Source organism: Alexandromys fortis, unplaced genomic scaffold (assembly GCF_014885135.2).
Source record: "Alexandromys fortis isolate MF-2015 unplaced genomic scaffold, M_Fortis_MF-2015_v1.1 scaffold_349, whole genome shotgun sequence".
Taxonomy (NCBI): Eukaryota; Metazoa; Chordata; class Mammalia; order Rodentia; family Cricetidae; genus Alexandromys; species Alexandromys fortis.
In genome coordinates, this window is record NW_026068216.1 from 133833 (window position 1) to 155135 (window position 21303).

At 45.4% G+C, this 21303-nt stretch overlaps 1 protein-coding gene and 1 non-coding gene across 3 annotated transcripts in view; both read left to right on the plus strand.

The window, feature by feature from the left end:
- Foxk2 (forkhead box K2) overlaps nt 1–19893 on the plus strand; it is a 38809-nt gene extending 18916 nt beyond the window's left edge. Inside the window, exons 2-9 of one of the 2 annotated variants that reach the window (XM_050130445.1) lie at nt 1851–2045; nt 4308–4455; nt 7904–8050; nt 11595–11788; nt 12411–12586; nt 13753–14049; nt 14784–14993; nt 16845–19893. In XM_050130445.1, coding sequence (XP_049986402.1) covers nt 1851–2045; nt 4308–4455; nt 7904–8050; nt 11595–11788; nt 12411–12586; nt 13753–14049; nt 14784–14993; nt 16845–17038 — 1561 coding nt within the window. In that variant the 3' untranslated portion in view covers nt 17039–19893. Of the gene's footprint in view, nt 1–1850; nt 2046–4307; nt 4456–7903; nt 8051–11594; nt 11789–12410; nt 12587–13752; nt 14050–14783; nt 14994–16841 lie in introns of both variants that reach the window. The other variant, XM_050130444.1, reaches the window with a different exon arrangement.
- Nucleotides 6818–6945, plus strand: LOC126493446 (small nucleolar RNA SNORA24). The gene has a single exon (XR_007589813.1). It is a non-coding gene; the product is annotated as a small nucleolar RNA SNORA24 (small nucleolar RNA).
- Nucleotides 19894–21303: the final 1410 nt, after the last annotated feature.

Here is a 21303-nt window from a genome sequence, read left to right on the forward strand (position 1 = left end):
CTGATGTTACCAAGTTTCAGTGTTTATTTAATTCCCGAGAGGACACAGAGGGAACTGGCAGTGGAAGTACTCATGGGCTTATTGGTAGGTCTCCCTTTTTTTCTTCCAAACTCCTCTAGCCTAGAAAGAGCAGTTTTTTTCTTTAAAAATTTTCTCGTTTTTTTGTTAGTTTTTTTTTTTTTTTGATACAAGCCTAGTGTAGCTAAAGTCATAGCTAAGGCTGACTTTGAACTGGTCCTGCCCCCACATCTGAAGTGCTGAGATTGCAGGTGTGTACCATGACATCAAGTTTAGAGTCGAAATTTAAGACAGTGTTTTAAGAGGCTGGAGAAATGGCTCAAGAGTTAAAAGCACTGACTGCTTTTACAGAGGACCCAGATTCAACCCCCACATGGTGGCTCATAACTATCTGTAACTCCAGATTTGATGCCTTCTTCTGACCTCCACAGGCACCAGGCACTTACCCAGTATACAGACATACATGCAAGCAAAACACCCATTCACATTAAAAAGAGAAAGAGAGATTTAATATAGATATAATCACGGGCATTAGAGGCATGAGAAGATCTCTGTTAGTTCAAGGACAGCTGGCCCTACATAGGGTTTCAGAACAGCCAGGCTACATGGTGAGACACTGTCTTGAAAGGAAGGAAAAAAAGAAAAGGGAAGAGAAAAATTCCCAACCAAAACATTATAGGATTTGCTGGTACTATAGCTGTTTTAGATGAATCTGCCTCCAAGAGGAATCTGCACTCCTGAGACTCCAAGATTATGGGTGTCAATATGAAAGAGAAATGCACAGTGGAAAACAGGAACCACTGGAGTTGTTTGAAGAAGTTCCAGGAGCAGGCGATGGTTTCCCAGAGATCAGGGACATTTGTCCCTTCACTGTAAGGGAGATGGGTTGGTTGCACGAAATCTGTTGGAAGCACTTATTTTGTATTTTGTTTTTCAAGATAGGGTTTCTCTGCATAGCCTTAGCTGTTCTGGTACTTACTCTGTAGACCAGGCTGGCCTCAAACTCACAGAGATCCACTTGCCTCTGCTTCCAGAGTGCTGGGATTAAAAGTGTATACCACCACCACACATCCACCACACATTGGAAGTAATGTTTTGGAAAACAGTTTAATAAATCAGTTGAACTTATTTTATATAAAGAGACACATACCTGTGCTTTTAAACTGCTTTCCTACTTAGAGACCATTTAAACATAATTGGTTCCCACGGTACTGTAAGTTGGTGTGAAGGTCTGGTTTGTACCTAAAATATATGTTGGTGAAGCCTTAGGGGTGTCAGCCCAGTGCTCCAGATTGTCTGTGTGTCGCCTTTGTAATACAGTGAAGGAACCATCTTTAGCCAGGACAGAGGCTGGAAGTGTTAACATTGTTAATCTTTGTTCAAGTAAAGGGAAATTAGCTATTGCTGGGGACTACATCTGGCAGGTGTTTGATTTTCTTTTTTCTATTTTTGGTCTATACTTTTTATTTTCTTATGCTGATCTGGGTACTGTCTCTGTGTGTTTCTCTGTCTCTCACACACTCTTTGTCCCTCTCCTGTCGATGGGGTGAAAGGCATGCCTCATATTTCCCAGGTTGCTCTTGAACTTTCTGTTTAGCTAGAATTGGTCTTGAACTTTTACTCCTACCTCCCAAGTGCTGGTTTCACAGGTGTGTGCCATTATGAATGGCTAGTGTCATGTAAAATACCTTTTTTGTGGTATTAAATGATTTGGTGTACATTGTGGGTGGATTTTGAAGTGGGGAAGGCCCCCCTCACCTGCAGTTTCTGTGGGGAAGCTCAGGCTTCTGGTGGACAGCGGACATGAACTGACCATTGGGTTTGTTTTTCAGGTGCACTTTCAGGTTTCCGAGCACAAACATCAAGATAACATTCACAGCCCTTTCCAGTGAGAAGAGAGAGAAGCAAGAAGCCCCAGAGTCGCCAGTGAAGCCTGTGCAGCCACACATCTCACCCCTGACCATTAACATTCCAGACACCATGGCCCACCTCATCAGCCCCCTTCCCTCTCCCACGGGAACCATCAGGTACAGCAGAGGCTGAAGGTCGCATGTCCACAGCTGTACCCAAAGTGACCCTATCTGTTTTCACCGCAACTGGCGGTCAGGAGTTTGCTCAAAGTTTTTGTTGTGAATTGTAATTCTCACATGTTGGTAGGTTGTGGGATTCCTGTTTGTATCCCTTTAGGTTTGTTTTACCAGAGCCATTTCTGTGGCCTTGGAATTAGAGTCTGGTGAGCACACCACAACAGTGGTTACATAACCCTTCCTAAGTCTCCTGAGTTACTGCTAAGCAGAGGTAAGGGCTAGGGTTCCAGTGATTTCCTCCATCAACCGTAACTGATGGTTAAGAGGGCAGCCAGTGCCTTGTGCAGACCTGGTGTGGGTTGTTGTGTGTCTAGAGATTGAGATTTCACTGCCCTGTCTCTGTCTTCCAACTTATTCTGAGCCTTGGAGGGGAAAGTATAAATGCCTTAGGGGGAAGTGTACATGACTTACTTCTCACTGAGCTCTCACCCATCATTATTCTCAGAATTGTGGGCATCCGTGAGCTCCTTCATTTGGTGGTGACGGAGAATAGCATTGAGGGAAGCTCTGGTGGCAGTAGGGGTGGAGCTGGTGTGTTTGGAGTCTCTAACCCTGGTGACTAAGTCTGGGGCTCACTTTTTTTTTCCTCCCTCCCTCCCTCCGTCCCTCCCTCCCTCCCTCCCTCCGTCCCTCCCTCCCTTCCTCCCTCCTTCCTTATAATTTACTAATTTACTATGTACCAGTGTTCTGTCTGCATGTATGCCTGCACACCAGAAGAGGGCACAAGATCTTATTATGGATGGTTACTGGAAACTGAACTCAGGACCGCTGGAAGAGCAGCCAATACTCTTTAGTGAATAAGCCATCTCCTGTCTGCCCTCCCTCCCTCCCTCTCCCCCTTCTCTGGAACTCACAGAGATCCACTTGCCTTTGCCCCTGATTCTGGATTCCAGCTTTAAGTGTAGTCCTGTTTCCTGTTTTCTTCTTTTTATTTTATTTTATTTATTTATTTGGGGGGGTTGTTTTGTTGCTATTTTTTGTTGTTTGTTTTTCGAGACAGGGTTTCTCTGTGTAGCTTTGAAGCATGTCCTGGAACTCGCTCTGTAGACCAGGCTGGCCTTGAACTTTAGAGAGATTTACCTGCCTTTGCCTCCTGAGTACTGGAATCAAAGGCCTGTGCCACCTCTGCTCAGATTGTTTCCATGTTTTAAAATATTTTTTTTTCATTGAAGAGCTGACAGATTGTCTAATTATATTTCTTCTAAAACTTCCCACAGACAGAGTGACAGAGTCTCTAGGAACCATATTCAAAGCTGAAATTTAAAATTCTAAGAGGCTAGAGAGATGACTCAGCTCTTAAAGAGCACTTTCTGCTCTTACAGAGGGACCCGGGTTCAGTTCCCAGCACAACACGGAAGTTTACAAACATCTAATTCCAGTTCCAGGACATCCACCACTCTCTTCTGGCCTCCCAGGCACCAGGCGTGCACGTGATACACGTATACATAGGTAAACACTTCAAACATGTAACATAAATCTTTTTTTAAAAAATTAAGTTAGGGGCTGGAGAAATGTCTCAGAAGTTAAGAGCACTGGCTGTTTTTTCAAGAGGATCCAGGTTTCAAGTCCCAGCATCTACATAGCAGCTCAAACTGTCTATAACTCCAGCTCCAGAGAATCTGACACCCTCACACATACAGGCAAAACACCAGTGCACATAAAAATTTAAAAAAAAAAAAAAAAACTTCCTGTTAGATGTGATGGCTTACTCTCTCTGGTAGAGTACATGGGACCCTGGCTCCTCACAGCTTATCCTGGCTATTGCATTTCCTGACACATTGCTTGAAGCAATCTTCAATACCACAAAGAATTCCAGGGAGTACATTTTTTTCTTAGGAAATACTGCTTTCTCATTTTTTTTTTTCCAGTTTAGCTAGACATGGTAGCACATACTTACAATTCCAGTACTTCAGATTCAGAAACTAAAGCCAGAAAATTGCTGCCTCTTTAAAACCAGCCTGCAGTACAAATGAAGGGCTGTCTCAAGAAAAGTAAGTGGCGCTGGGGAAGTGTAATTCCAATTCCAGGAGATCAACATCCTATCCTGGCCTTCTTAAGGCACCCACATAGCATATATGCAGACAAAACACATTAAAAAAAAAAAACCTTAAAAAAGAAATGTTTGTTTTCCCTGATCTCAGATCTTTACTAAAGAACAATACTATGCTTGCTTTAAAGTAGACTTTCCCCTCTCTTTCACAGTGCTGCAAACTCCTGCCCATCCAGTCCCCGGGGAGCAGGATCTTCAGGGTACAAAATGGGCCGTGTGATACCATCTGACCTCAATTTAATGGCTGACAATTCACAGCCAGAAAACGAAAAGGAAGCTTCAGGTGGAGACAGCCCAAAGGTAAGTGTCTGTCATCTTGTACCTGGGGCTGGGAAGCATTCTGTAGACATTGGTCACTGTGGGACAAGTCCTTTTAGGAACACCGTGTTGTTTTAGTTCAGCTTCTCTGCTGCTGTGATAAAACACTGTCCTACACCCCCTTCTAATAATGGCCATTCCTGAGGGAAGTCAGGGTAGGAATCCAGAAGCCGAGGCCATGAGAGGAGTGCTGCTTCCTGGCTTTTTGCTCATACAGCCCAGAGTCACCTGCCCAGGGGTGTTACTGCTGACAGTGGGTTGGCCCCTTTCAGATCAATAATTAATCAAGAAAACGCACCATAGATATTCCTATAGGCTACTCCGGTAGAGGCCATTTGTCAGTTGAGGTTCTTGCTTCCCACTGATCCTAGTTTATGTCAAGTGGACTGAAGCTCACCAGCACAGCACACAGTGAAGTAACCATCTATCTATGAATTGGATTCTTGTGCAACTCTTAATGTGCCATAGGTATCAGGGTTCATAGTGCCTTTTTTCGTTTGTTTTGTTTTTGTTTTTTAAGACTGTTTCTCTGTGTAACAGTCCTAGTTGTATCCTGGAACTCGCTCTTGTAGACCAGGCTGGCCTCAAACTCATAGAGATCCACCTGCCCATGACCCCTGAGTGCTGGGATTAAAGGCGTGTGTTGCCACCACCCAGCTGTAATGCATTTTTTAAATCCTTGAATATACATGTGAGGACCCCAGGGCAACTGTAGGCACAGTACTGATTATATATAAAATTTTTAGTAGCACAGAAAGGCTGTTGTTGCAGTGTTAAGTAACAAACAGTCTGTACATATGTGACATGTTCACAAAGAACACAAGTCATAGCTATGTTACCTTGTGCACACAGAGGCATTCCTAGGTGCTGGGTTGAAACGTCACAGTAGAAAGGAGACTATGATGCCAGAACTAATAGTGATCTTTGTGAGGCAGGAGCTGCTGGGTACTAGCTATGCTAATACTCACTTTGCAAAATTTGTTCCACCCATTTCGAGTATTTTCCATGTTAAATTATTTAAAAATAAAAATATTTTTATGCTCAGTATTTCAGCACCTGGGAGGAATCTGAGTTCAAGTCCATTCTGGTTTGTTTACATAGAGGCTTTCAGGCTATTGGAAGTGTACTTAGTGATACATTGTTTCTAAAAAACAAAAACAGCATTTTTAAGGCCAACAAAATAGCTTAGCAGATAAAGGCACTTGCCACCAAGCCTGAAGATTTGAGTTTGATTCCTGGGACCCACATAGTAGAAGAGAACTAACTCCTGGAACAAATGAAAGCATCCTCAGAAGCATGTAAGAAAAAAGCCCTAGGAAGTGCATTGGCCATTTGAGCAGGGATGAGGCCTCAACCTCTGAGCCAAGCACATGGTGTAGGGACAGCTAGCTGCTCAGCCACATGTCAGACTCAGGTTCTTGTTTCCCTGGTTCTTTTCCTAGAACCTTAGGGTGTGCTGTTGTGGGTGCTTAGGCAAAGCTTTTAGCAGCCTAAGTGATAGCAAAATAAAGTTAGCCATTTAAAGTGGGCTGTGGGAGTCTTCTGAATGCTGGCATTGGTTGATGGAGAATTGATAAGCATCTCTCAGCTTACTGGAGATCACTGTCTTGTCACTTTGTTCCTTATACTTCTAATTTTGCCCTATCCCTAGTGCATCTCCAATGAGATGGTGTTCTTATTTTTGTCTTGGTTTTTGAGATGGGGTCAGCTGGCCTAAATTTACTATATAGTACAATAATAGTTTGTTTCAACACTATGTAAAAATCTAAAAATAAAAGTCAGGGTTGGAGAAGAGTCTGGAGATGTGACTCAGTAGTTAAAAGAATACTAGCTGTACTTCCATAAGACATGGGTTCAAATCCCAGCAGCCACGTGGTGGTTAACAAGCTATAACTCCAGGTCTAAGGAGATCTGACTCTTCTGTCCTACATGGCACTGCATACACATGGTGCACTGACATGCATGCAGGTAAAAATACCCCCACATTTAAAAAGTAAATAAAAGTGTATACTTGATATATGAACAGTATGCATCCTTGTGGTGCTGATGATCAAATCCAGGCTTTATACTGAATGTGCTTTGAATAAGAATAAGTGGTGTTATTTGAATATACTCTCTTTTTAAAAATTTATTTATTATGTATACAATGTTCTGCCTGCATGTATGGCTGAAGACCAGAAGAGGGCACCAGATCTCATTACAAATGGCTGTGAGCCACCATGTGGTCACTGGGAATTGAACTCAGGACCTCTGGAAGAGCAGCCAGTGCTCTTAACCTCTGAGCCATCTCTCCAGCCCTTGAATATACTCTTTTGCAGATTGCTCCCCTTTTTAAGATTTATTTCTCCGTTTATCTTTGGGACCTGCCAGCTACGGCAGCCTCCCTTCCTAGCCACAGAAGAGTGTTCTTATTTCTGACAAAGTTGTCACCATTTAAATGGGTTATGATTCTGACATCAATAAGTAACATTCTCAGTTGATTTTAGAAGTTAAAAGATTTATTTATTTATTTATTTATTACATAGTGTTCTGCCTACATGTCTGCCTTTGTGCCAGAAGATGGCACCAGATCTCATTATAGATAATTGTGAGCCACCATGTGGTTGCTGGGAATTGAGCTCAGTACCTCTGGAAGTGTTCTTAACTTCTGAACCATCTCTCCAGTCAGAACTCTCTCTGAGACTTATGCTGGTACATGTGGGATTTTGAAATGTTGGAAAGATTGGGAGCTACCAGCAGCCTAGGATGAGCAGTGACTATTTGGCTCCTTCACAGCCGTGTGCTCACAGTAGAGTCTTGGCAGAAGAGGGGCGTTTGGAGAGTTCTCCTCAGGTGCTCTTCTGCCTTGTGCATCACACCTAGACATGCCGGTCCCTCTCCACGTCACAGGGCGTTTCTTGATGTGTATCGCTCTGGATTTCACTGAAGTCCAGCGGCTTCTATCGGTTTTATTTTTGTTCTTGTCACTTCAGTTTTCACCTGTGTGATCCCCCCCCCCCAATAGTGTTTCTCTGTGTGGGCTGTCCTGAAACTGTTTGTAAACTAGACTGGCCTCTTGTTTCTGCCTCCAGGGTACTGGGATTAAAGGCATACACCACCACTACGCCTGGCTCCTTATGTGATTTTTAATCTTTATGCTGTTCTACAATTTTTCTATTTACTTTTCCCAGATTTTCTCGATCATATTACTTTTATAATAAAAAACCCTTGTTGCCTGGCGATGGTGACGCACCCCTTTAGTTCCAGCACTTGTGGGTAGAGGCAGTCAGATCTCTGAGTTCAAGGTCAGCCTGGTCTACAGAGTGAGTTCCAGGACAGGTAAGCCTCCACATAGAAACCCTGTCTCGGAAAACAACAACAACAAAGCCCACACTGTTGTAAGAATACTCTTGAATCTTAGGTGCTTTTTTTTTTTTTTTTTCTAACACAGGATGACTCGAAGCCACCTTACTCCTATGCACAGTTGATAGTACAAGCAATTACAATGGCTCCTGATAAACAACTCACCCTAAATGGAATTTATACACACATCACTAAAAACTATCCATACTATAGGACTGCGGACAAGGGCTGGCAGGTAAGTCCATCTCAGCTTGCTCGCGTCCTGTGTGTTGAAGATGCTGTTTATCCGTCGAAGCTGTTAAAATACTGCCTGCCGTTTTCTATGTCAGAGAAGTCATGGGGGGGGTGTCTCCCACTGGAGAGCTCTAGGCAGGATAGCGCCCTGCTGCTCTATCCAGGAGGAGCAGCAGTTCTGAAGAAAAGTGAAACTGGCATGTTCTTCTGTACAGACCAGGGTCATGAAGATGACTGTGCCTCTCACCTGAGTGTGGCTGCTCCAGGAGTGGTTTAGTGAGAGCGTGGTTGCCTGCTCTGGGGTCTGTTTTAACTCAGCAGCATACGTTTTCAACTTGCTCCTATCCTTGACCTTGGGATGTTGACATCCATTTGATCTTTTACTGCCATGAGAGCGTAGCTGCCTTTCCATCTCTGTATGTCAGACCTTACTTATTCTGACATTGCTTTGGGGCAGGGGCTCTCAACAGAACAGCTTATTTAAGAAAATTGTATTTCCAGGGCTGGAGAAATAGATCAGTTGGTTTAAAAAACATAACAGTTATAACTTGTGCATAAGGACTTGAGTTTCATCCGTAGAATGCATGTAAAAATCAAGGTGCTGGAGAGGTGCATACGGGCATCTCTGGGACTCAACTCACTATCTGATAAGCTTTAGGCCTGTCAGAGACCGGGTCCCAAAATATACCAAAGTGTTTTGCTCCTGAGGAATGAACCTCAGAGCTATTTCCTGGCCTACACACACACATAGGCACAGAGGCGGATTCCTGCCTGAGTTCTGTTTTCCAACATTATGTTTGGAGGATGTGAGTGTTCCCTCCCTGTCCCAAAGGCCTTGCATCCATAGGATTGCTTTTCAGTCTAAGTTTTAGGATATTACAGGGTCTGTTCATTGAACAGCTTTTTTTTTATTAATTTATAGAGGAGATTCTAACACAAAATGGGGCAGTCTGAGTGATTGTATAGAAAGATGGACTATTTCTTCCTTATATTTTCTGTCACAGTGCCTCCCTCTCACCGCTTCCCTATTAAATCTCCAGGTGTTGCCTAGGCTGGCCTCGAACTTGTAATATTCTTGCTCAGCCTCCTAAATTGCTGGGTTATAAATGCACTCTCATGCCTGCTTCCAAAATGATTACTTATAATTTTATAATTTACCCAGCCTGGAGTCGGTTGTTTACTGTGTTTATAAGAAAGTGTGAAAAGATGGGCTATCATCGTCTGAAAGGACCAGAGCTAGTTTGGCGTTCCCATCCGATGAGAAAGACTGAGTGTGGGAGCTGGAGCTCAGGTCCCTTCTAGGAAGGCTCAGACTAGGGATGCTTGTTTTAGGTGTTCATTTAAGATTACACTAATTTATAGGTCACATGAGCCTATCGTGATTTTCATACTTGTAAGAACAGATTGAAGGCACATTAATCTTAGCCTTGATCGCAGTATATAGACCTGAATTATATGGAAAATGGGTCCTTTTTTGTTTGTCTCTAAACTAAATATTTTGTCACTTCCTCCTGTTTTTACAGTGCTGGCTAGGAAATTGCACGTGACCATTTATGAATTTGACCTCATGCTGTATGCAGATTCTCGGAAGGGGGTGGTTAGGAAGGAGACCCAGGCTAGGTGGATTCTGTTAGTATTCAGATCAGTTCCCTGAGTCTCCTGAGCACGTAACTGGTAGCAGAGGAGCTTTCATGGCTCATGGTGGACGGAAAGCCTAGTTACTGCCTCCACTTTTCCACTAGCTGATAGCGTGCAAACTCAGTTGTTCCCTGGCCTAGTGTAGCTGGGGTCTGTGGAGTGTCTTCTGTATGGGAGCAGCCTACCGTAGGCAGGCTCAGTGGGCAGTGGCTTTGAATTGACTGGTTGACTGGCTTTTATCTGTTTTCAGGTTTCAGAATGATTCAGATTTTGGAGTGTTTGCCTGTCTATAACAAGATATCATAGGGGAAATAACCAGCTTAAGGATGATATTCATTCAATTTTTTTTTTCTTGTACGAATAGTCTGCAGGTGATTTTATGTAAACTTTCTAGGACGCTCGTGTTAATGGCAGTTTGGCACATGGGGGCAAATGTGAATTTTTTACTGGAGCATCCTGTTGCCCTCTAAGTTTTTGATTTGGTTTCGGTTTTGTGTGTGTGTGTGTGTGTGTGTGTGTGTGTGTGTGTGTGTGTGTGTTTTAAAAGACAGTGTCTCCCTATGTAGTCCTGGCTGCCCAACAACTCGCTCTGTAGATGAGGCTGGCCTCAAACTCAAAGATCTACCTGCTTCTACCTCCTGAGTTCTGGGATTAAAGGCATGTGTCATCATCACCTGGTGATTTGGGATTTTTAAATTAGGGTGTTGGAGCCTGTGTCATCCTTGTCTGGGTTGCTTCTCTTAACATACAGCCTTTGACTCTGCCTCTCCTCCAAACCTGAAAGGTCTGAGTGCAGCTGGTGAAGGTTTGCCTTCTGTGTGAAGGGCACCAAGAACAGTCCCCTTTGGTTTTCTAGAATTGAAAGAAAGGTTGGTTGTCAGCAATACCTGATAACAAAACATCGCACCACGTGTCTTGGTTTTTTTAAATATTCTAAATCTCAACGAGTCAGACACAGCCAGGCCCCTCATACTGCTCACGATGTAACTCAGGTCCACAAAATAGTCAGAGGCCTGGCTGTTCTGGAGCAGCCCTGGGACTGGTAGTAAAGTGATGCTGAGCATCTGTTAGATTTTTTTTTTTTTTTTTTTTTTTTTTAGCTGCCTGTGACAAGTCCGAACTTCAGGCCGGCCATGGCTAGTTTTATTAGAAGGTTAATGGGGAATTGAGAAAATTGGGGATTTTTGGGTATTCCCTGATTTTATTTTGAGTTATTACCACTTTGAAAGAAGATGAGATAATAGCTGATATTCATGACTTCCACCCTGCGTGTACTTGAGGTGTGGTCACATTCAGATCACAGCAGGCTCTGTCTCAGACTTGGACAACCTGAAGCTGAACTTTCTGAAGAATGATGGCTTCCGAGCTGATTTTCTCTCGTCCCTGACAGTGTTATTGTTGAAGATCAAATAAACACATGGATGTGCTTCGCAAATACAGAGCCGAGTACTTGACTAGAAGGTGGAGTCGTTGAAATTCCTGGTCTTTACTGACTTGCTGAATAAATCCTTTATACTGTATTAATGTACTGTACATGGCATGGCAGACTGTCAGCTAGTTATGTGCAAACATTTCTAAAGGAGGGCCTTGTGTCTGCTCTTTGTCTTCAGACAGTCAGCAGTTAGTCCTGATCCCACCTGGCAGAAGGAGGGAGATGTGGGAGATGGCAGAGCCTTAACCCTTCCCATGCCTAGGTTCCCCCTCTCCACCTGAGATTCCCTGAGTTGTGGCCACAAAGGCTCCAACCCAGAGCAGTCTCCAGCCAGGGAGGGCTGGGCCTTGAAGCCTCTCTGTCACGTCTGCATTGAGCATCTAGTTTTCTGCTTTACAGGACACTAAGGCTTGGGCACATCTTCATTTCTCAACAAAGAATTATATGAAGTCTACGTATTTTTTATGTTTCATAGAATTCAATCCGCCACAATCTCTCTCTGAACCGTTATTTCATCAAAGTGCCACGCTCCCAGGAAGAACCAGGCAAAGGCTCCTTCTGGAGGATAGATCCTGCCTCCGAGAGCAAGCTGGTAGAGCAGGCTTTTAGGAAGAGACGGCCTAGGGGCGTGCCTTGCTTTAGAACCCCCCTGGGACCGCTCTCCTCTAGGTAAGGACACAGGAACCAGAGACCACACCCATGGTCAATAATATCACCTCAGTGTGCTGGGGAGCTTCTTTCCGAAAATGAGGACCTGCGGATGCCGTTACTGGTGTTGGGGTGGGGACTGGGGAAGGTTGGTTGTGTTTGTTCCTTACTGTTCTGCGTTCCTCCTGTGTTGCTTGCTGTTTCCTTGAACTTGATGCGCATCTTACAGTAATGAGACCCCAGTAGGCAAGGTCATGGGCCACTGTGTTTTCCTTTCTTTTGGCATGTGAACAGTTTTTAAAGCGACCTTCAGTTCTGTGCTCAAGATTTCTCATTTGTCTGATTTTGAAACCAAACACTTTAATCTATTGGAAAAGAAATGAGTTTATTAGAAACCGTAAGGCCCCACAGTCTGCTCCCTGCTGCATCCTGCTGACTGGCTGCACAGGAACTGCTCAGAGAGGGCACCAACCTTTTCATGGGACTGAGCGGCCTCTGACATGCGTGGGAGAGAAAGTCAGAACACAGAGCTGCTCTCTGTTGGCAGGAGAGAGAAGGCTGCCCTTTACAAAGTGAGGTTGAGTGGACAAGTCCTTTCTGGGGTATCACTGTGAAAACCCACTGTCTTCTTTTGGTGACCCAGGAGTGCCCCAGCCTCTCCCAACCATGCAGGAGTGTTGTCCGCTCACTCCAGTGGCGCCCAGACCCCGGAGAGCCTGTCGAGGGAGGGCTCCCCAGCCCCCTTGGAGCCGGAGCCTGGCGCCTCACAGCCCAAACTTGCCGTCATCCAGGAGGCACGGTTTGCACAGAGTGCACCAGGTGAGACCACAGGAGGAGAGGTGGCAAGGGTCAGGCAGTGGGGCCAGACAGACAAATATGCCTGCATTTGGCACTAAAGCAGTGGTAGGACCCTCAGGAAGCTTCATACCTTGTGCCTGGCACTTTGTGTAGTTCCTGAGTGTTATGTAGAAGGTTTCGGGGAAAGAAAGTGGCACTGGGAATTAATTTTCTCTCCCTCCCTCTCTCTGTTCCACTCTCTCCCCCTCCTTCCTTTCTTTTTCTTTTTTTTCCATCAGCTCAGGTGAGATAGAGTATGGTTGTAATGTGCCTGACCGAGAGGTTGAGGCAGGAGGATTGCTGTGAGGTTCAGGACAGCCTGGGATTCATAGTAGCCCTGTTTCTAAAAACAAAAGTCAAAGAATCAATATTTCTCAATTGCTTCTTTTTTTTTTTTTAAAGTCTCTTCTCACTAAAAGAAGCTACACAAACTAGGCAGTGATTAGAATAAAAATATATCTACTTAATGAAAAAGGTGAATATTCCCAGTTTACTTGCAAAACCATAATATAGAAGGAAATGTGTGCCTGGAAAGATGAGCATTTTGACCACTAGGCATGATGGATGCTCAGGGAAACCCTAGCCTGCTCCCTGTCTGCAGCTGCTGGTGTCCACTTGCGAAAGCCAGGGAGTGGCCTGGGTCTGCTTCTGCGCTTTGTGCCTCTGTCCTACCAGGGCAAGTTCTCTAGGCCCAATATAGGGTGTGTTTTCGAAGGAGGAAGTATAGAAAGAGGTAGTGGGAGAAATCAAAACCAAGCTAAGTTTGCAGTCTTTGATTCTTAGATGTGGGAACTTAATGTCCCCGTTAAGATACTACGTTTCGACCATAAGAGATGGCTCAGTGGTTAAGAGCATTCTCTGCTCTTTCAGAGGACCTGGGTTCAGGTTTGGTTCCGAGTATTCAGTGTCCTCTTCTCACCCCTGTGGGCACTCATATGGTGCACAGACATAAAAGTGAGCAGAGTAGTGAGACGAGTAAGCAAAAATAAATCTTGAAAAATTGTAATAATAAAAAGATAGTATATATCTCTCATTAGTAATATTCTGTATTTTAAAGTGTAGTGTTTATGTTAGTAAGTGCTTAGTGTGAGAACTATAAGACCAAGGCCCATGCAAGCCTTAACACTGCTCATGTTTTCTCCCAACAGGGTCACCTCTCTCTAGTCAGCCCGTCTTAATCACTGTCCAACGGCAGCTACCCCCGGCCATTAAGCCTGTCACCTACACTGTTGCAACCCCAGTGACCACATCCACCTCTCAGCCACCTGTTGTGCAGACGGTACATGTTGTCCATCAGATACCAGCAGTGTCAGTCACCAGTGTGGCTGGACTGGCCCCAGCAAACACATACACAGTTGCTGGACAAGCTGTGGTCACTCAGGCTGCAGTGCTGGCTCCTCCTAAGGCAGAACCACAAGAGAATGGCGACCACAGAGAAGTCAAAGGTGAGCAAGAAGACAGCACCTCGTGCTAACTTTTCAGTCCCATAGAAGTTCACAGGCTCAGTTGTCCTTGGCTGTTTTAATATGTTCCTTAGTTTTTGTGTGATCGTTTCTTTACTTCCGTTTTAGGGTGGCAATTGCGTCCACATACATCCTAGAGAAACCCTGTTTTACTAAGTACAGCCCTAGCCCACTGTTGGTTTTAAAGATTTTACTCTGTGTGTGTGTGTGGTTTGCACAAGAGTGTGTGTGTATGCATGCACCCTTGGAAGTCAGAGGTGGTTGTCTTCTTGGAACTAGAGTTACTGACCAATGGAGGTGCTGGGGATCAAATCCGGTCCTCTGAGTGTGGTATGTTCTCGTAACCATGGAGCCATCTCTCCATCCCATTACTTGGTTTTAAACATTTCTGCAGTACTAGGCATCAAGCCTAGGGCTTTGTACATGTCAGGCAAGTCCTTTATGGCTAAGCTATAGCCCCAGCTTTTTTTTTACCCCCCCCCCTTTTTTTTTTATTTTTTATTTTTAAGGCACAGTTTCAAGTTACCCAGACTAGTCTCCAACTTACTTTGTAACCCAGACTGGCCTTAACTTGCCAGTAGCTGAGGTGGTAGCCATGTGACACCCTGTGACACCCTGTGTTGGAATTAGGCTTGCACCATACTTGTTTTCATAAATTGCCAAGATCCCGGCTTTGCAACAGTGTATCATCTCTCTTCCTTTTCTTTTGATTTCAGTGAAAGTAGAGCCTGTCCCTGCAATTAGCCCAGCCACACTAGGCGCTGCTAGCCGAATCATCCAGACATCACAGGGTACCCCTGTCCAGACAGTGACCATAGTACAACAGGCGCCTTTAGGTCAACACCAGCTTCCAATAAAAACTGTAACGCAAAACGGAACTCACGTGGTACCAGTGCCTCCAGCAGTGCACAGCCAGGTGAACAACGGTAAGAACGTTTGTTCGCGTCTGTTCGTGTCCCAGCAGAGATTCTTGACTATGGGAAGAAGCGTTCCATGCTTGGTTCTGACTTGACTTTGTAGTTTTGTCTGTGGAAACGTTTGCCGTTTAAAGCCATGGGAAGTGCAAGGGATGCTGTGGGAGCCACGAGGCTTGGTATTTTCCCACCACAGCCCCTTTGTCTCTAGAGTTTTTTTTTTTTTAATTTTATTTATTTATTATGTATACAGTATTCTGTCTACATGTCTGCCTGCAGGCCAGAAAAGGGCACCAGATGGCTGTGAGCCACCATGTGGTTGCTGGGAAGTGAACTCAGGACCTCTGGAAGAGCAGCCTGTGCTCTTGACCTCTGAGCCATCTTTCCAGCCCCCTAGAAATATTTTTATTTTCATTCAGTTATTTTTACTTTATGTGTATGGGTATTTTGCCTGTATGTGCATCTGTGCACCGAATGCATTCATTGTCCGTGTAGGCCATAGAGGTCAGATCCCCTGGAACTAGAGGCGCAACAGTTGTTAGCTGCCTACGGGTGCTGGGGATTGAACATGGTTTCTCTAACCACTGGGCTAGTTTTCTGGTCTCTCCCCAGAAATTTTTACAACATCCTAGGAAAATACCAAACAAGAAGCCGTTTAATAGAAAGAGGGTTTATTTGTGCTCAGAGTTTGAAGATATAGCCTGTCATGGAGTGCAAGGCAACTGGCCACATTGTGTCTACTATTGACAAGCGGGAAACTTTCTCTTTCCAGTTCAGGGGGATATAAACTGTGTGTTGTCCGTGTGTGGAAGGAAGGTCGGAGGACAGCTTTGTTCCTGTGGGGTCTAGGATCAGACTTACTTTGTCACATGGAGGCACAAGCACCTTTCCTGCTGAGCCCCGTAAGGACAAACTCAGATTTTTCAGAGTTAATATGTTCTTTCTTTTTTGAAAAACTACTGGGGATGGAGAGATTATGGTTAAGAACACTTGCTATTCTTCTAGAGGTTATGGGTTCAGCAACCACCACTAACTCCAGCTACAAGGGATCTGGAAGTGTCCTCTGGCCTCTGCAGGTACCTACATTCACGAGTTTGCACACGCACGTAGAGAGATTCGCAAACATGCATATAAATAAAAATAAGTCTTTAAAATTTTTATAAAACTTTATGATGGGGTACATGTGCCGTACATAGCACACATGTGGAGGTCAGGACAACTTTGAGAATTTTGTTCTCTTTTCCACATTTGTGTAGGTTTTTAGACTTGAACTCCCGTGGTCAGGCGCAAATGCATTGTATAGTCTACTATAAAGACTGTGCATATAGTCAGCAGTGTTGCGGGGTAGGGTGCACATGAAAGTCAGAGGGCAACTTGTGGGAGTCGGTTTTCTCTTTCCATCAAAGTATGGAACTCAAGTTCTCAGGCTTGGTGGCAAGCTCTAAGTTACCGTACTAGCGTAAGCATGTCTTCTTTATAGGCAAATGCTTTAGGAAATGACTTGAACAGGTGAGAAATGGCTGTCTTTCAAACCAGAATAGCCTAATTTCCTCCTTGGAAGGAACAACTCTCTGTCCTTCAGGTGAACAGAAGCCACCCCCGTCTTGACAACAATGAGCTCTTGAGTAGCTTGTGCATTTTAAAAGCTGCAGAAGTTATTCTTGTTGATGGAAATACCCACTAGCCAGGCATTGACTGCAGCTTCCCTGATTTCCTCTGCTTAGGATTCCCTGCCTTCGCCCTTCAGGGCCATCCCTAGGGTTCTGTGTAAGCTTAGCTCTGTAGATTTGGAGTGCCAGGGTGGGTTGTGGTCGAGGGTTTATGCAGTAGTGTGGGTTCTGATGTACTGTCTCTCTTCAGCAGTGGCGAGTCCTCTCCATATGCTGGCAACCCATGCGTCAGCATCGGCGTCCCTGCCCACAAAGCGCCAGAACGGTGACCAGGCAGATCAGCCGGAGCTCAAGCGCATTAAAGCAGAAGATGGCGAGAGCATTGTCATTGCCCTGAGCGTAGATGCGCCACCAGCAGCTATGAGAGAGAAGGGGATCCAGAACTAGCTGCTGGGAGACCTTCTCTTCAGACATCAATTTGTGGTGCCAAAAGGAGATGCTGCCTCTTCCTGAAGCAGGGAGCGCATCCTCAGTGGGTAAAGGGCCCTGCGGTTGGACTTCACCTCTTAGCACTGAAAACATGAACCCAGGTGGCCTTAAAACTCCCTAATTTAAAGACAAGTTAGACTTGAACAGACCCACAACAGCAACCCTGGTTCCAGAGGTGGTGTCTCCTACAGAGCACTCGCTGGGCTGTCATCTGTGGGCTCAGCTTTTACTACAAGCAAGAACTCTGAGTCTCTTGTGCAGATGCAGCACCCGCTGCAAGTGGATCTCTCTGGCTTTCCTCTAGGGGACAGAGCCATAGCCACCTGCTGCCCTCATAGGACCTGCTGGTTGCGGCTGAGAGACAAGACAGTATTTTGTTGTCTACATGTGGAATTAGAATACTTGGAGATGTCCTTTCTTTACTAAATAACGGGGTCTTTGACATTTCATATCACTCCATTTCTACTCTGGAAATTTGAGATTCATTTGGGGGAAGAATGTCATTCTGTTTGTTTCTGTGGTTTGTTTCCAGCCCATGGGATGGTTTGCTCTGGTCTGTCCTGCCTGTTTGGGTGGCACTTCTTTAGGATACCTGCTTGCCCATTTCCGTTCAGAGCAGTTCCCTGTGCCATTGTAGAGGGTGGGTGGACTGAGGCTGCATGGACCCATAAGGCCGGGGCACTGGGACAAGGGACCCCGGGAGCCTCTAGCCTCCGGGCTGCACGTACCTGTTCTTGCGCGTTCTGTTGTCTGTTTCTTTATGTTGACTTTGTCCTTGGCATAGTTTCCCACTCTAGTAAATGAGTCTCCTACATATTGTGTATGCTTAAAGCAACAGATCCCCCTCCCCCTTGGGAAACAGACCCAGCTTTTGTTACACCTCCCTTTTCAGACCGAAGTCATAGGTCTCTTCCAGAACCCTGCTGGGAGTCATAGGGGTCCGCTCTGGCTTCTGGCACCTGACTGGTTACCTGCATGGCGAGAGCTCTTGGAGAGATTGAGGGTCTTGGAAGTAAGACCCAGTGGCCAGGTTCTCAAGAATCCAGGCCATTTTCTGATTCTCTAGAGGTTTCTCTGGCTTTTCAGAATGAAGTCCCACACTAAGTCTGACTTACGTCCTATATAAGTAAACTTTAAGAGGGAAGGGTGAAGAGAGGTGGGAGGCCAGCAGCCCAGCCCACACTCAGGATCACCGCTCATCTTTCCGGAGCATTCTGGACTTAGCTGAGCAGCAGGCAGAGGGACTTAGCCTCATTGTGGGTTGTTGTTTTTTTTTTTTTTTTAAATGTCATCATCATAACGTTATTTATTTAAATGTAGTTATTTTGGTATTTAATTTTTTTTAAGAGAAGGGGGGGAAACCCTGTATTTTCCTGGTAGAATGAAATGGCTCAGAATGGTATATTTAGGCAATTTAAAACATTATTTACATAAAGACCAAATATGATAAGTCTGTTCTAAGTATTGCTTCACCCACAGTATGGAGCTGTCACAATGTTACTGCAGATGATGTGTGTTGACGTTCTGGAGTTACTGCACACAAGCTGGATTTATATAACTCAGCCACTGAAAACAATAAAAGATGAGACATCATGTGAGTGAGAACACGTGTGTGCCACAGCAGTCTGCCTTTGGACTGCAGCTTGGGGGACTGGAGCCCCTCCAAGCCGCAGTCTGCCTCCTCCATCTTGCAGGTAACCTTGAAATGTGTATTTCTTAAAGGTTTGCATTTTGCAAAGCACTTTGGGTTCTCTTGTGCCCAGCATGTGGGTCCCAGCTCTGGGCCTCAGTTATGTGGTGCTCTAGCAGGAGGCCACCCTAGTGAGGTGGGTTCGGGCACCACCAGCTGAGCATACTGTGTCTGGGGACATCTGCCTGTAGCATGCTTGACTAGGATTGGGTAGATGTTCCCTGCGTGAGTCAAGTCTGCAGACTCGTTACCTCTGAGCTCCAGACAGACCTTAGGAGTCTGCAGGGGTTTCTTTTGGGGGCTCATAGAAAAATTTTGAAGATGGAAGGAGGATTTTTTTTCTTGAAGGCCACATTCTCAGTCTCAAGTGAGTGAAGTGTCCTGTGCAGCCACAGGCACACACTCACCTCTTCTCCTTGCTGCTCTTTGGTACATAGGAATGTAAAGCTGAACGGAGCGGGCACAAGCTAAGCCGCAGACTAACAGTACTGAACCCAGGTTTCCTTGCCAGTGTTGCAGGTACTGCTTTAGTCTATGTTCCTGAGTCCCCAGAAGCCGCTCCGCACACCATGGCTGGGCTCGTCTGCTGTCTGATGTGGGGTGGGGGCGATGACCCTGACACCACAGCAGCTTGCAGCAGTTCCCAGGTCCACTGTGGCACCTCAGTGTTGAATGCTTAACGAGTCTCTCTTCGACCTTTACCAAACTTCTGAGCTCCCTCAGGGACTAGATAACTTGAGTAGCTTTGGCTTGAACCACACAGAACACAAAGGGAAACTTTGCTGTGTCCTGGGTACAGTACATTCCAGAATGTGTGTGGCATACTTTGTATATTCTCCACACCGCAGAATGTCTCCATAAACACCCCACCTCACCTCCTTGTCCTCTGCGGGGGGTGGCTGGGCACAGAGTAGCTGAAGTAGTTCAGAAGGGGCTGGGGAGTATCAGGACTTGGGTTTTCTACGCTGTGTGACACAAGGAGAGAAGTGACAATCGTGAAGTCCGAGCATCTGCTGTTCTAGAGTAAGCAGAGTGGTGATCTGTGTGCAAAGATTTGGAATTTTTAAAAAAAAGTACCAAGTTCCTGAAATTCAATAAAATATTTTTATTAATTTTAACTGAATACAGAGTATCATTGTCTTTTGATAAGCAGCTACATCTGTCTTACGTCTGTGCTGGGAGACTTTCCCAGGAACACAGGTGTGTTCAGCACAGGCTTCTTCGGGGGTGCAAGCACAGGGTACGATAGTGACAGCTATACAGGCAGCTGTGTGCTATCCAGGGTTGGAGTTCAATTATTTTAGAGTTTTAAGTTGTCCGTGACCCCAACCCCAATGCTTGCCCTCTGACCTAAGGATCAAGATCACCGAAAACAAGAGATAGCAAAATGTTTGCCAAAAAGGTATACAGGTGTTGAGGTTCCCAGGTGATGACAGTGGCCTCCCAGCTGCTTTCCCAAGGCGGAATATATGGAAACTCTGGGGATGTGTGGTCAAAGCCAGGAGAACTTACAGGTGACGCAGTGGCAGCCCAAAGGTGGGGAGCATCCTGAGAAAGCGCTCCCGTGCAGGTGACAGTAGACGCCACAGTGCTCTGGTAAGCAAGAGGTGGCATTAGGAGCACTGAATATTTAGAAGGACCTTGGCAAGGAATTGGGAGGGTTGATCAGTAAAATGTTTGCCTTGCATGTACAAGTCTGGATTTGATCCCCAGAACTTGATACGTCCATGTGGTAATCCTGTAATCCTATCCCTCAGAAGGTGGAGGCAGGAGAATGAGAAACTGAAGGCCATCCTTGACTGCAGGGCAGGTTTGAAGCCAGTCTGGGCTACATGAGATCTGCTCAAGAGGGAGCAGGGAACCCTTTAACAAACAGGAGAAACAGGGTGCCTGGGAGACAGAATCTGGGGATACTAGCATGCACAGGGAGTTAGAAATTCCCCGTACTACTGCACCTCACGTCCATCTGCAGCCATCATGGCAAAGCTGGCCAGGAGGGTCTGTGAATTGTCCAAGCAGTGCATGCAGGGTGGACCTGAGCAGCCCAGAGCAGGCTGGGAGAATGCTTCCCACACACAAAGGTGGGTATGACTACACAAGGTATATGGATATGAAGTCAGCCCAGCAGTGGTTGCTAAGGTAAAACCATATTCCAAAGAGTAAGCAAGTGGCCAAAGAAAGCTCAACCCAAAGAGGACAGCTGTCAACTCCAATATGACCTAAATGTAAATAAAAACAGATGACCATTGGAGAAGAATTAGCCATGCTTCCTAAAATAGAGCAAATGCTCTTGAAATAAATCAAAAGGTATAGAGCTTGGGCATCATAAATGATTAGGTAGATACAGCATTTGGAAATGAAAATAAACTTCAGGGACATAAGCCCCTGAGTTCCCAGCAAAAGATGGACTTGGCTTTCAATAAAACAAGCCAGGTGGTGGCGCACACCTTTAGTCCCAGCACTCTGGAGGCTCTGTGAGTTCAAGGCCAGCCTGGTCTACAGAGCAAGTTTCAGGACAGCCAGGGTGGTTAAC